This window comes from Desmodus rotundus, chromosome 7 (assembly GCF_022682495.2).
Source record: "Desmodus rotundus isolate HL8 chromosome 7, HLdesRot8A.1, whole genome shotgun sequence".
Taxonomy (NCBI): domain Eukaryota; kingdom Metazoa; phylum Chordata; class Mammalia; order Chiroptera; family Phyllostomidae; genus Desmodus; species Desmodus rotundus.
Window position 1 is genome coordinate 22,452,020 of NC_071393.1, and position 15,208 is coordinate 22,467,227.

A 15,208-nucleotide genomic window follows, 5' to 3' on the forward strand; every position below is an offset into this window, starting at 1 on the left:
CTCGGAGGGTGTGTGTCCTTTGCATCAGGTCCCCCCTGCCGGGAGAGGCCCCTGCCTGCCCCTGCCACCTACATTCCTGCTGAGAGGGGACATGCTGAGTTTGCCTCCGACCCTCAGGGAGCCCCAGCCTCCCTGAACTTGTCTCCCACCTCATCTCCCACCACGATGGATGGGCCCGAGCTAGGGGAGTGGGCTCTCCTGCAGCCCACTGAGGCTCAGGTGAAGAACAGGGTGAAGGGGGTGTAGGCAGGCAGAGAGGCCGTTCCTTCCACGTCAGCATGAGTGTTGGAGGGACAGGAAGACTGGGGATGGGGGGATGATCTCAGCGTGCGAGGGCCCACAGGGACTCAGCTCTGAAGTCAGCACCCTGCACCCAGTGGCTGCTGAGCGCTCTGCTCTCACCCTCCACCAACGACTGCTCTGGGTGGCTTGTCAGGGGGCACAACACTGAACCCACAGTGTGGACCTTGGAGACCAGGACCCCTACCCCCAGGGACATTATGCGATAACTTAGGAGTGAGACTGTTAGTCAGCTTAAGGTCCCTCAGTGAGCCCGAGCCACGCTCCCTTGGTTGCTGGTCCCAGCAGGTAAGCACAGACTTAAATGGGGAGGGCCGAGAGGGGTGTGCAGTGGCCACGGCGAAGGGAGGAGGGGAATCAGCTTCTGGACTAGGGGGCCTGGTGGTGGCCCCCCAGAAGGGCAGGGTAGCAGAAGGGAGTGGGGAGGAGCGGGCAGCGGGGGTAGCAGTGGAGGGGGCGAGAAGCTCAGGCCCGATGCCTGTCTGGGACTTCAGGAGATAAGGAGGCTTTGTTTGTTCCCATCTCCCATCTCTGGCGTGTTTGCTGCCCTATTTGGGGGTGATCGCAGGGTAATGAATGTGGCAGGAACCAGGCACACGGCGCAAATGAGATACGGTACCCAAGACCAGGCCGGGGCCCAGCAAAACACGCCTAATGAGGAGATAAGGAAATCAATTCTGCCTGTCTTCCCGTGCTGGAGCGAGCGGGAGGGGCTGTGGGAAGCCCGTCTTCCTGCCCGTGTGCTGGGTGGATGGCTTCCCGAGGCTATGAGCCTGAGCCCCCCTAGGAGGAGGGCTTGCTCGTGGTGTCCCCCAACATTGCAGGCGCCGGGGCGACACCGCCCACAGGCATGGTGGTGACTGTCGGCGCTGACAGGCCTTGCTGCGTGAGCGCTTTGCATGTACTATTTCAGCGCATGCCCTCTATAACCCCGAGAGGACCTGGTTATCTCGACTATTCCCCCCTTTTACACATGAGGAAACTGAGGCACAGACTGGTTACATAACTCGCCCAAGCTTGCACCAGTGAGGAACCAGCACAGCTAGGCTTCCAGGGTCTGAGCTCCCCACTGGGGAGGCAGGTCCGCTCTCTGAACACACACCACAGCACACAACGTAGCTCTCACGGGCACCCGGGGCTTACTCGCTGCCAGGCCCCGCTCCCCGTGCTGAGGTGCACGGGAGCCACCCCGTCGTTTGCCCCAAACCCTCTTCCTACAGTGGTAAGGTGAACATTTACTGAGCACCAGGCAGGTGCTCACAGGCTGCGCTGGGCACGAGGGACCCAGTGGGGAAGCTAGGCGTGGGAACAGTTACTTTCAATGTAATTGGGTTGAATGTTGTGGAGGATATGCAAACGGAAGGCTAAGGGGGCACAGAGGGAGACAGTCAGGCCATGCGATGTTCAGGGAGGGCTTCCCAGAGGAGGTGATGTCTAAGATGAATCCTGACAGGGGAGCAAGAGTTGGATGAGGAAAGAAGCGTGGGAATGGCATTTTAGGCAGAACCACGCAGTGACAAGGGCACAGAACGTGGGGAGCAGAGGGGAGTGTGGGCTGGTGGCTGTCGTCAGAGCAAGGTGGGCTAAGCCGGGGCTGGAGAGAGGGCAGAGGGCCGGCCTCAGAGGGGGCCTGTGCTTCCTTCTGTGCAGGAGCTTTCCCGGCCCTGAAGAACCACTCTGACGGCCCCCCACTGACAGACAGGGCGACTGCGGCAGGGTTCTCGCCATCAGCTCTGAGAAGAACAATGGAGAACCGGTTTAGAAGCCAGGGATCTCGGGGTCTGGGTCAGCTCTGCCTTCGGTTGCTGCGTGGCCGGTTGCTGCATGGCCCGAGTTGTTCACGGCCACTCCCTGGGCCCACCTCCCCCAGCTGAGGGGTCCGCAGTGGGGGTGCACTCAGGGGCACCCTGCCTGCAGTTCTCCTGCTGGGGCACTTGCAGAGGGCGCTCGTGCATTGAAAAAAGGTGCAAGGTAAGGACGTGTTGGGACCTTATCTGTTTTCCCCTCTCAGTATTCCGGGCCTGACGTCGGTTTAAAGGCACTCACTTTAGTTCAGCTGACTTGGTCACCGTGTTAAATAATTCATGTTGGTTTAGGAAGCTTTGCTTCTGACGGGAGCTACAAGGCAGCAGACTTAATATCAGAACGGGCCAGGAAGAAGAGGGGAGGGGGAGGAAGACTGGGAAAACACCTTTCTAAATAATTAATCTGGCACCCACCACCCTTCCCCACCCACTTCCAGTCCCCTCACCCTGCTCTCCCCTCTTTCTTGGTGTTTATTCCAGCGGATGCCCGACATGCCTGCATGGTTCACTCGTTCACTGTTGTTGGTGTCTGTCTGTTTCCCTGCTAGGGAAACGCGCTCTGCCGGGGCAGGGGCTGGTCTTCTCTCTTGTTTACGGATGCATCTCAGCCACCTAGAGCTGTGCTTGGCACATGATATGTGCTCAGTAAATATTTGTTGATCAAATCTTCCCCGCTCTGGTCCCTCAGCACCTTGCTGCCCAAGTTTTCAGGCACTGAGAAAGGTCAAGTGCAATGCCCCCCTTTCAGCTCTGGCCCTGGCACAGTTTAGGAATTTTCAACCCTGGGGCTCCTGCAGGTAGGAGAAGGGGTGGTCTGCATGTGTGTGTGTGTGTGTGTGTGTGACGATCACAACAGTGCTAGAAGGTTGGTATTTTTATTATCCCTGTTTCATAGATTAAGAACCAGAAACTTCATTCATTCACTCATTCATCCATTCATTCACTCATTTATTAAAAACCATCACATCGTATTGAGTACTAAGTGCTGGTTAAAGAAAATTGAACTAGAGACCCAATACCAGCCCTAAAGACCTGCCCAAGGTCACCCAGGGACTAAGCTGCAGGCAGGCATCCCTCTCCCCAGCCAGGGCTCTGCCCCCTGTCCCCCAGCTCTGCACAGGCACATGGTCAACTGTGCTGTGTCTCTGAAGACAAGGGAGGGGGGAGGCTGGATACAGAGGAGGGCTGTAGGCCAAGGTGTACAGCCCGTTTCAGAATGCCAGAGCTGGCCAGGACTTGAGAGTCCCCATCTCTGTCCTCACTCGATCACCTGTCACCTTCTCTGCCTCCACCAGCACCTGAACCCCGGGTCCAGTGCAGGTTAGAGCATTTCCCTGGAATAGCTGCTGTGACTTTTGGGTCCTTGCTGTGGAAGCCAGGCATTTGGGGAGCTAGCTGGACAGTTCTTAGGGGTCATCTTATGTGTCACCACCTCCATTGCACAGATGAGGCTATGGGACCCCCAAGGGCGGAGTAACTGGGCCAAGGTCACACAGCTGGCTCATGGCTGGACTGGGACTGCTGCTCTTTCCGTGATACTGGGATTTTCAGGTGTTCTGGGGGCGGAAGGACACATGTCTCCAGCTGGCTTGTGTCAGAGCACGGTCTCTGGCTGTCTGGGTCACAGAGGGAAGGCAACCCCTTGACCTGGAATGGCCCCCCCATGCTTTGCTTGGCTCAGACTCCGGAGCACAGCCCCTGCCCTCTCTTCCCCCCCAGTTCCCTAGCTCCCTCTCCCCTCCCTGTGCCTCCTGGGGGAGCAAAAGCCCAGCTCAGCGTTGCTCCTTGCCTGATTGCATCTGAGAGCTGGAAACGCAAGGCTAATTAATATGTCTGTGACTCTAGGCTTGGCTGCTGGGCCCGAGTCCCCGCGCCCTCCCAGGAGCCCGGCAGGCTGTGTGATCTGGCCCCCCCACCCCTGGCTTCTCCAAGCGGTGCCGGCAGATGCATATTTTCACAATGCACATCTGTTGGCTATAGAGTCTCTCGTATTTGCCCTCCTCACTTGGTGCTTGCTTTGCGGTTTTGCCAGAATACCATCTGATTCTGCTCTCACATCTTCCGCAGGTTCTAATCAGGCTCTTACTTTATTTAATTAAAAATCGATCTCAGGCAAATACAGACTAAATTAGGAAGCTCTCATTCCTGGAACACAGGAAAGGCAGCACTCCCCACCTCCCAACCCCCTTGGGGAACTGGCTGGGACATTTTCCCAGGCTGAGATGTCACAGTGGAGCAGATGGGTCTTGGCTGGGAAGCTGGCTGGGCAGCGTGAGAGCACCCCTCTCCCTTCGGCCGGAGCAGCTGCTCTGTCTGCTCAGCACCATGCACAGGCCAGGGCTCGCTTTCCAGAAGGCTGGGTGAACTTCTGCGGCAGAGCCTCCCTCCAGGGCAGTAGGTGGGGCTGTCCACCACAGAGATAGGCAACCAGGGTGGTCCTTCGGGCAGAGCCCTGCAGGACCAGCAGAGGGCTGGGGACCTACAGGACAAGGTGAGGGATAGGACGTGCAGGACTAGCTCAGGGGTGGGGGCCTAAGGTGTCCCTGAGGAGTTGGGGAAGCTCTTTCTTGCCAGGGGTTGGTGTAGTTAAGAGGAGCTGTTTTTGTGGAATCTGAGTGAAAGGTCCCTCCCTTCTCAGGCCCCTCCCTGGCTCTCAGGAATGTTACCCAGGCCATCCTGCTGGGCCCCCCTGGAATCTCCCCCTTCTGCCTCTTGAACTGTGACCCATACTTGAATGAAACATCTTCCCCGCACAAACCTAGCTGTGTGCCCATACGCGGTGCCAGGCTGTGCCACTGGAGAGGGAGGCGGGGGGATCAAACGCCATTGCGATGTGGCCCAAGACAAAGTAAGGTGTGTTTGGACTAGACCCGAGGCCCTGCTCCCAGAAGCCTGGCTCTTATCTGGCCAGACCAGGGAGATTCTGCCGGCATCTAGGAACATGGGGGATCAGGCAGAGAGCTTTGGCCGCAGATGGAAAGTCTGGGGTCTGTTCTGAGTGTGATTCAGCTGTGTGACCTCCAGTAAGTGCCTTTGCCTCTCTGCGTCTTGATTCCCTTATCTGCCAGATATTTGGAGTAATTCGGACTTCTTTCCCTAACTGCGGTAGAAGGAACGGAACCAGTAAATCGCTGGGCCGGACTGGGTGGAGCTCTGACGCTGGGACAACCACTTCAGGACAAGATGCACCCCCATCTATTCTAGGGCCTACATGAAGCTCAGGCAGGCAATGCCTAGCCCCTGCTCGCTTTAGCATTCTTTGGTCCCCTCCGCCAGGGAGCGAGGAAGCAGGAGGCAGACCCTCCTGAGGAAGGGGCCGAATAACCTCCGAAGATGAAGATTCTGCACCTTTGCTCAGCAAATCTGTTCCGGCGTTTTGCAAGCCTCAAAAACCAGATAATATATTTGGCACTAAACCCGCCTTTCCTCTTCCCTCAAGCCCCGTACCTGTCCCCATTTTCCTCCCCATCCCAGGAGAGACAGAATGGCGGCTTGCCCTCAGTGTCCCTGACGACTCTCCTGAAGGCCCACTTCCCAACCACACAACCCCAGTGTATCCACCCCGCCGGCCCGGCCGGGCTTGCTTTTCTCATGCCCTTCATCGCCGGCCCGAGGCGACGCAAAGGCCACAGGAGTTTCTGAGCCCAGCCCCAGCTCCTCCTCCCCATCTCGGGAAGCCGGGCTCTGAGCCTGGTAAGTGGTCCTCTGGGGCCTGTCGGCCGCTGTGCTGGGCTAATCTGCCTGTGCTCTGCCCGTGTAGATCTGAAGATAACCGGACACGCGAGTAAATATTTCATCACAGTGTGGCCCTGCGCCTCATCTGCGAGGCGAGGGGGCAGCACCCTGGCTGCTGACCCCGCTGTCAAAGCTTTTCAGCAGCTGCGAGGAGGCCAGCGGGGGCGGAACCCGGGAGCCCCTCTCTGGCTGCTGAGCTCCGTCCCACAGGAGGCCTGGCGGAGACGCCCTAGGGAGGCAGGGAAGCGGTGCGCAGAGCTCCAGCCGGGAGGCCTGGCCCTCAGAGCCTCAGCTTCTCATCGGGGGCAGCAATTCTGCCCCACAGGCTTGCATCAAACAGCAGAGGAAGGATACGGGAAAGTGCTTTGAGAGTTGCTGTCAACAGCTAACTACATGGAGATATTATGACTTGTGTGCAAGGCTCTGTGCCCAGCGGCCTGGCTCCTCAGTGACCTCTCGCTGGAGGAAGGAGGTGACAGGGGCGAGGCAACTGAAGAGGTAGTGAGCTTATTCCCTGTCTTCCGGCAGGCGTCCCCAGTGAGGGACAGGGTGCCCTGTTTAGGCAGGATGTCCAGGGGACACCGGGAGGCCGAGATGAAGAGAGACCAAGAGCAAAGTTATGAGCTGAAATAAGGGCCTGATGTGAGTTTTCCCAGGCATGACGTAGGCAGCCCAGGGTTCCCGGGAGCAGGGAAGGGGGGATGGGACAGGGAACAGGGGAAGCAGAGGTTGCTATGGATGCTGAAGTCATAGGGACAAGCAAGCTGGGGACTCTGACAGGGGGACTGGTGAGATGGGGCTTGGTTAGCACCCTGAGGGAGGTCAATCCAGGAAGAAGTGACCCAAAGCAATGTCACCTCCTCCTCCATCTCTCTCTTGCCTAGCACGGGGCCTGGCAGATTCCACATGAAGAACAGGTTTTCTGCTGGAATAAATGAGCATCCAGGGGCCCCTGTTTGCTCCCTGAGCTGGGGTCAAACCACGGGGTGGACAAGGTCACAGGGAAGGTGGCCTTGGCCCTCTGATGTCCAGGGCAGGAACTTTCACTCTTCCCCTTTTGGTGGGGAGGGGTTACAGACACAGTGGGGCCAGTGGCCGAGTCCTGTGAGACAATGCCTGGGGCTTGGCCCACCAGGAGCCCCCTGCATCGGGCTGGAAGGCACCTTCTGGAGCTGAGCCTGTGGTGTCCCCATGGTGTCCCCGCCCCACACGTGGACAGTGCTTACCCAGGACGGTGAGGCGTGCAGGCCGGGACCGGATGGCGGCCTGGATGGCCTGGCACTCGTACACGGCGTCATCTTGTAGCTCTGCCCGCAGGATCTTCAGGTGGTGTTCCCCCGACAGGTGGTTCCCCACCACCAGGTACTGTGGGTAACCTGTGGGGACAGCAGGCAGATCAAGGGGGCTGGCCCAGGGGTGGAGCTGACGTGCTTGATAAACAGGACAGCGGCGCACACCTGAGCAGGGGCTGGACCGTCTGTCTTAGCAGCTGGCAGAGCAGGCAGCTGCTTGGGGTCCCCCGCTCAGCATGAGGAGACCCGCTGTGCGAGTGTCCCCAGGGCGCTGGGGCAGAGTGTGGGTGCACAAGGGAATTGTCGATTTTAAGTCTAGGGCTGTTGGGGAAGCTAATGCTGGAGAGGGAAGGAGAGAACGGAGTGGGGAATGTCAAGTGGGGACAGACACAGCAGGCTTGGTACTCCAGAAAGCGGAGCGCTGAGCATAGTGGTTTACCAAGTAGAATGCGTTTTGATAAGGACACACCCAGAGAGACAGAGGGTGCTAGGCTGGGATCCACGAAAAGACAGGAGAGAGAGAGAGAGGGAGGCACACACACACACACACACACAGAAGGAATAAAACAGAAAAATATTTGCGAAAGGATTCTGAGTGATTTGGGGGAAAAGTTCTGTTTCAAGGTGCACAGCCTGGGCCCACCCTACCAGTGCCCAGGAAGCTCGGGTCACTTTGAACCATCAGCAGCCCTTTTCTCCTCACCCCTCTGGCTCACCCCCAAGCCCCAGGGTCTGATTAAGTGCTTATAAGGGCACTTAGGGATCTGGGGCCCCTTGTACCAGTGGAGATGAATAATAGATACATAAAGGCTTGGGCATGATAAATCATTAATCAGCCTCCCTGCTGCTGTGTAGGGCTGAATACAAACGCCAACCCAAGTCATGGCTGACCACGTGGGTCAGCTCCTCTCTTTCCAGGGTCTTGGGTCCTGAGCCCTCTTACTTGCCCTCAGCGGGATCCCTTTCCACCCACTCCCTTGCCTGAGCTCTGCCCTTCCCCCCACCTGTCCCTCATAAGGTACCGCCTCCCGCCTCCCCGTACTGGTCCCCTTCTCTCCTCAGAGGTCTGTCCCCCTTTGGGAAGTCCCAAACGGCTCTTGTTTCCGAAGGGCCTTCACCAGGACAGTGTGACTTCTCAGAAAGGTGCCACGGGAGAGGAGGATTGAGCACGTTTGGCCTTTAAACGGGGAGACCAGGGCTTAAGCAAGTGAGAGACAGGAACAGAGGCAGGGGCGAGGAACAGCTCTCTCTCTCTGAACATTTCAAAGTCTCTCCGCATTGCTCAGATGCGTGTTTGCTCCTCCCGAGGACCGCGTCAGCACTGATGGCAGAACTGTCACGGGGAAACACTTTAGAATGTTGTTAACCCATCGAGGTGTCCAATGAGGGTCTGGGCTGCCAGGAGTGGTGGTGAGGTCTCTGTCACTGGCTGTATTCAAGCACAGGTGGTGTGGCCATCTGTCAGGGGCTCTGCAGAGGTTTCTGCCAATTAAAAACATCGCAGCTCTATGGCCCCTTCCACCTCCACAAGCTAAGGGTCTTCCTGAGGCAGGGCGGGGCTCCCTGGGGGGTGGGCAATGCAGGGCCCCCCAATCCTGGTCCTTGAAGGTAGCTGTCATTCTCTGCCAGGTTTCCCAGTAGGTTTTGCGGGTGCTCCTTGTGCGGCAGAGCCCTTTAGGCTCATGTCTTCTTGGCTGGCATGTCCCCAACACGCAATCAGGTAGCCTGCCCTCCACCGCTGCTCAGGCCGGGTCAGAGAGAGGCCCACAGGGCAACCAGCAGGGCACCGCCCACCCCCAGAGCACCGCCTCCCGCCTCTCCTCCTGCCTGCCCTGCCCGCCCTCTGCACCCTGGGGAAGGAGTCCAGGTGAGTTAAACTGGTCCCCCAGGGTCAGGGCTGGAAATGGGTTGTAGCCAGGGCGCTCCCTGGCGCTGCCGCACTCAGTGTAGCTGGCTGACCTCGACAGCCCCTTCAGCCCAGCCTCTGGATCCTGCTGTCCCGGGATTAGCTCCCGCTCCTCCGCGGGCCTCTTGGCTGGAGCTGGTGTTTTTGTTTTTTCACAAGCGAGCGATCAGCCGCGATTTCACTCTCAGGAGCTGCTGACAACATCAGTGATGGGTTTGTTTGTATTTGCTTAATTAGGCGACAGAGCTGTGATGCTCTCCTAAGGACTGGCAGCATCTTCAGAAAACATCCAGAAGCGTAGATGCTGAGGAAGTTCTAGCTCCTTCCACAGCATCGTTACTCCCTCTCGCTATTCTCGGGGGAGGCGAAATCATGGGGAGTCTGGGTTCTGCAGCCAGGTTGCTTGGGTTCAAATAAATGGCAGCTGTATCCCTTCCCAGATGTGGTGTCCTGGGTTGGTCACTTTTACTTTGTGCTTCTGCCATCAGTAGTGCGGGAACAAAACCAGGACCTTGCTGAGTCCTGGTAACGATTGGATGGGATAGCCTGTGTGAGGAGCCCGGCACCTAGTGGGTGGTCTGTACATGCTGGTTTTCATGAGGCGGGGCAGCAAAGAGGCCCCGTCTTTCTAAGTGAGAGCAGACCTGGCGCCTGGGCCTTTTGGGGGCTAGGGGTCAGGGTACCCAGCACTGGGCTTTGGTGTGGATTTGAATCAATTTCTTTCTCAGCTGTGACTTTGTTTTCCTGTCACATGAAGGGGGAAACCCTCTGTTTCTCCCTGTGGGTCATTATAGGTTTGTGAGATTCTACCTGGGCTTCTTAGTAGAAGAATGCCCTATCAATACGAGGGAATGTACTTATAAATCACTTCCTTTGACTGTTTTTTCCAGCCGTGGTGACCGGGAAGACTCTGAGGTCTTCGTCTGGGACACCATTCCTGGGGGGCTGAACACAGGCCGCAGCAGGAGGAAGTCCTGCAAGACCCAGCCTCAGTTTCCCCACAGGAAAAGGGTGTGGTGTGAAGTGCTCTGCAAAACACTTGCTGAACTGAGTTGAGATCGATTACTCTCACTTTCTCCTCGGTATTTATGGGGCATGTAAGTGTCTGTCACTATCGTCTTGATGCTATTTTGGGAACAGGTGACCAAATACAGAGGAAATGCCCTGTCAGGACTTGGAGTTCATTGGCTGTGCAGGGACACGGCCAAGTTCCTCTGTATAAATGGAGTCAAGGCCAGGGGGAGGCAGACGCCCATCCATCAGAGCCCAGTGCCCTTCAGCACCCAGCAGGACCCAGTCCTGGAGCCTGGAAAGCCGCTCATGGAAATGGGTGCAGAGGCTCAGCGATGACCAGTCTGTGACCCATTCGTGGGGACCTGGGGCCTGCCTCCCTTGGCCACCGACTCAGCAAGACCACAGTTCCCTACTGAGGGCTAGAAACCATCATCTGGGGTCCCCGAAAGCCTCCTTAACTAGCAACAGTGTGGGGCCAGGCTCTGAGACATGCAGGGCGCAAGCGATTCTAGTCTGGGAAAGTCGTATCCTCCCCGCAGTTCCTCTAGGGTACGGGAGTCCAGAGGCCCGGAACATGGCTGGTTCTCACCATGCTTAACTGTTATGGCAGCTTCGTACATTTCGGAGCTTTTGTAGTGTATTTCCTCTGGGCTCAGTTAGGCCGTAGAGCTCACGTCCTGTGATGCCATCGGCCATCGCTATAATTTTTCAATATACATTTTTGGCAAGATGTAACTCAGATTTTAAAATATTAATTCCCCCGCTGTCATGTTGCAGAGAGCGCTTCGATTTTTACTTTCCTGTAGCTGTACACCATGAGAGAGGCAAAGCTGCTTCTCCATCAAATACACATTCTTCTCTCCTCCTCCTTCAGCCGGTCCCCCATTGCAGGGACGCCCAGGTCCCTTGTCCTGGGTTTTACAGTTTATGCCAAGCTTAACAAATAGTCACAGGCTTGGCATCCTCTGGGGAGGGGAAGAATGCTGGCTGGGCAGTGGTCAGGAGGGTGGTTCCCTTCTCTGTTCTCCCAGAGGAGGGGACGGATTGGAACGACAGGTCTATGGGCTGAAGGGCTGGAGTGCACAATAGTTAGCAGATGCCCGAGCATGGCACCGCCAGGGGGCACAGGTGCCACCCTAATGGCCTCAGGGCCCACCGGCGCATCTTGGGTGAATAGCAGTCTTGGGGGGGCTGGACAAGGTTTGGATTTTATTTCAAACCCTTTTTTCTCTTTTTCTCCTATTACACAGTGACCCCAGGGTTTTTTGGTTTTGGTTTTGGTCTTGGTTTTTTTTGTGAGTTTTCAATATATTTGTCTCCGAGTGACGGATGGGAGCTCAGAAGAAGCAGGCGGTGACGTAGTGGGGAGTGCATTTTGGACGGAGAAACAAGAACACGTCACCTCTGGAAATATGACTTGACAGGAACCAAGTTTGATTTTAGAGCAGACGGTCCGGGGCAGCGTTATGTCAGGTTTGGGAGTGATCACCGGAATCGAGGGGTTAGTGGTCGTTGAGTACCAGTTGTCTGAGGGGCCCTCATAGTCCCCCGGACCCTGGACCCGGGGCTTGCCCAGCCTGACCCTGCCGGGGGAGCTGCACTGACCACTGGAGGTGGGATTCCCGGGCAGGTGGGTGGGGAAGGCAGGGGTGGGCCTGGGCTTTCCCGTGAAGGTGGGGGAGCTCTGGAGGTACTCACTGGAGAGGTCCCTGCCCACACCCAGAGCCAAGCCGTCTTTGATCCACAGGACGAAGCCATCATATTCTGGGATGGCACAAAGCAGTGTCACCGGCTGCCCCGACACCACGGCCTGGTCCTGGGGCTGCTGGCTGAAGGAGTACACTTGTCCTGCAGGGAGACAAGCACAGCGGTCTGTCACTGCAGGGAGCAGAGCCTGGGGGGCTTCTCTTCAAGTAGGCAGCAGAGCCCCGGCCACCCCTGGGGACGAAGTCCACCCCCACCCCAGGGCACCCCCTTCCTGCCTGGGGCCCAGTGGTGGCTTCCTCACTGCCTCCAGCTGGATTCCTGCTTTCAGGAGCTGAACTCACTGCAGCCTCCTCACTCTCTGACCCACCTACACTCGGGCTGAGGTCAGCCATCCTCCCCCAAAACGGGCCATGCCTGCCACTCCCTGCCCTTGGGACATGCTTTTCTCTTTCTTTCTTTTTTAATTCTCATTCCAGAACAGGTTCGCTGATTCTTAGAGAGAGGGGAAGAAAAGGGGAGAGAGAGAGAAACATTGATGTGAGAGAGAAACATCAATCAGTTGCCTCTTGTATGTCCCCTGACTGAGGATTGAACCCACAACCTTTGGTCTATGGGATGATGCTCCAACCAACTGAGCCACCCAGCCGGGGCGGAATGTGCTTTCCCTTTTCCATTTGGCTAACTCCTACTTCACACCAGTGTCTTGTGCCCACTTCTGCAACAGGGCAGAGGCAGGACTGAGACGCCCCGCCGTGGGCGGCATTCTGTGTAGGGGGGGGTGTGCTTGACGAAGACAGCAGGTGTGGGGAGTGGTGCGCTTTGGTTAAGCCCGAGAGTCCTGGAAATAATACTGTGGTCTGTGAGGCTCAGGGATGGGCCTGGGCCAAACCCAGCAGGTGAGTGTGGTGGAGCTGTGGTGGCGGAGAGTGTGGCACGAGGGGCAGCTCTCCCCTCCAGACGTCCTCCCGGCCCTTTCTTCTCGGCAGCAGACCCTACTCCGGCCTCACTCTCCCTGGGGAGAACGTCGGGGTTGGGCCCCCATGTGTCCCCCTCCCGTAGGTACCGCAGAGTGACAGGGCACTGAGGCAGTTGAGTGAGCCAGTGTGTACGACGTGCCTGGCCCTGCTCTAGGGTTTAAAATGCTGGCTCATCGAGGTTTTCACCCTCACGCCAACCTGTGAGGGAGGTGCTATCTTGATTCCCGTTTTCCAGATGAGGCACAAGGGGGTGAAAACAGCCACAGGGTCTGTGGTTGATGCCTACTGACTAGGTGCTGTGCGCACCTCACCTTGAGAGGTTGCAGCCCCCACGTGGACCTCGTTAACCCCGTTTCCCAGGGGCGTAGGAACCCGAGCCTCAGCAGCTCACTGGACTGTCCATGTGTGTCTCGGGGCAGAACTAGGGCTGTGAACACAAGACTTTTGGGCTCCGACTACGTTCTCACCTACTGAGCTACGCTGCGTGCAGATCCCTAAGCCTGGCCCTGGAGGGGCTGCTGCAGATGGGGGTGTGGTGACCACGTTCCCCGGAGGCCACAGCTGAACAGACCACAGGGTGATGGTATTTACCGAGCTCCCGCCCCCAGTGCACAATGCTTCACATCCCCTTCCTGCTATAATCTATTTAATTATATTGCAGGGCAGAACTGTCCCCAGGTGGCAGCGAGGAACCAGGATCAGATAAGCAAAATAACCTGCCCAAGGTCACACAGCTAATGAGCGGCAGGGCAGGGGTTTACTCTGGGGTCCACTGACTTCCGAGCCTCCCTGGTTTCCCGAGCCCTGCTCTGCAGATACAAACACATGGCCCAGGAAAACTGGACCTGATGGGCAGGCTGCTGCCGGGGCCTCTCTTCCCCCCACCTGGAAGAGGCAGGATGGCCCCAAAGGTCCTAGACTCCGGCTGCTGCTCATTTTGAGCACACAAAGTCTCAGGCTCAGACCACAGATGAGACTGAGCTCTCCGCCGATGGCCCTGAGAAGGGAGTGACTGGTGTGTCGCTCCAAGGGGAGCAGGGAGGTGGCAGCAGGTGTGGCAGAGCCCCAAAAGGAGCTACGGAGTCCACCAGCGAGAGTCTGTGGCCGGTGGGCAGGTGGTTGGTCTGCAGCCTCATAGGCTCTTGGCTGGGTCTCTGAGAAGCCTCCTTAACAGTCAAATGGGCCCAGAATTGTGGGAGTAACACTTTTTATTCTGATTTGAGCTTTACAAATTAGATTTCATAGGATATTTTAATCAGCTATGTGTGGTGTTTTTCTTGCTTCTGTGACTCTTCACATTCTCTGTTGTAATTAGGCTGTTTCTGGCACCAAAACAAGAGAGAGGAGGGAAGAGAGGAGAGAGAAAGGAGATGGAGAGAGGGCATGAAGGTGAGGGGCGAAGAGAGCAGGAGAAAGAGGGGCAGGAAGAGGAAGGGCAGGGGCAAGAGGTGGCGTGGGGCGGGGAAGGGATGCGCCTGAGAGTGGGGAGCCACTCTTCTCTTCCCTCTGATGATGAATTCTCAGCTCATTCCTTTATCTCTGAATCTTTCTTGCAAGCAAGACCAGTCAAGACAGCGGCAGCGGCTGCGGAAGAGTGTGTTATCAGAGAGAACGAGCATATTGTCGTCAGCAGGAAGCTGAGGGGGTTCTGCTGAGAAGGCCCGAAACATGATGGTGCCCAAGACCTCAAAAACGTCCACGAATGGGGGCCCCTGAAGTGCTGCCCCACCCGCATCCCGCTTTCTCTTGGGGCTGGTGAGCAGACCAGAGAGCCGGGTGCAGGAAGCATCCTGAGGCGAGCTGGAGGAGGTCTCCTAGTGTGGCGCGGGTGGTGCCCTGAGGGAGGAGAGGTGGTTGTCATGGAAACCAGGCTCTGGAGGAAGGTGTGGGGGTGTGCTCTGTGAGAGCGGGCCTTGGCAGTGGACACTGAATAGCCACCATTTCACTGTGGAGTGTGTCTCAGACCCAGGAGGGAGAGCAGGCAGAAGGGCGCCGCCCAGCAAGACCAGGGAACTACAGAAAGGAGGCTGAGGGTGGGAAGAGCAGGGGGGGGCCCGAGTGGAGGAGTCCCCAGATCTCTGCCCCCTCGAAGGCTTCTCAGAGGTGTGCGGTTCTCACTCCTCGTCTGTCTGGATCCCCTCAGCTTTTCCATGGAAAGAATGTTTCTGGGCGCAGAGGACGCACAGAATAGCCCCCCCAAACCACCCGGAGGACGGAGTTTGCAAATTATGTTTGTGCTTTCACTGACAATTTTCTTTTTCAGTCTAATTTTAATTTTCGCACGTTAAATGCAGGACACTTCACATACTTTTTTTCCTTTTAAATCAATGGGATGATTTTAAAAACCAGGATCAGAAACACAGTGTCAGTCTCTGGAGTAGATAAAAGTTGAGGCGCTGTGGATGGAGAGGGGGGCGGGGGTGGTCCCACTTCTTTTCACCCACGGAACATCCCTGGGAGCCGCTCCTTCCA

At 57.0% G+C, this 15,208-nt stretch overlaps 1 protein-coding gene across 4 annotated transcripts in view; it reads right to left on the reverse strand.

The window, feature by feature from the left end:
* The window catches only part of KIRREL3 (kirre like nephrin family adhesion molecule 3), a 493,300-nt gene that overhangs the window by 64,503 nt on the left and 413,589 nt on the right, over window positions 1-15,208 (reverse strand). For all 4 annotated transcript variants that reach the window (XM_045192910.2, XM_024557364.4, XM_045192908.3 and 1 more), the window contains exons 4-5: window positions 11,751-11,900; window positions 7,067-7,216 (exon numbers count right to left, since the gene is read on the reverse strand). In XM_045192910.2, coding sequence (XP_045048845.1) covers window positions 7,067-7,216; window positions 11,751-11,900 — 300 coding nt within the window. The remainder of the gene's footprint in view (window positions 1-7,066; window positions 7,217-11,750; window positions 11,901-15,208) is intronic.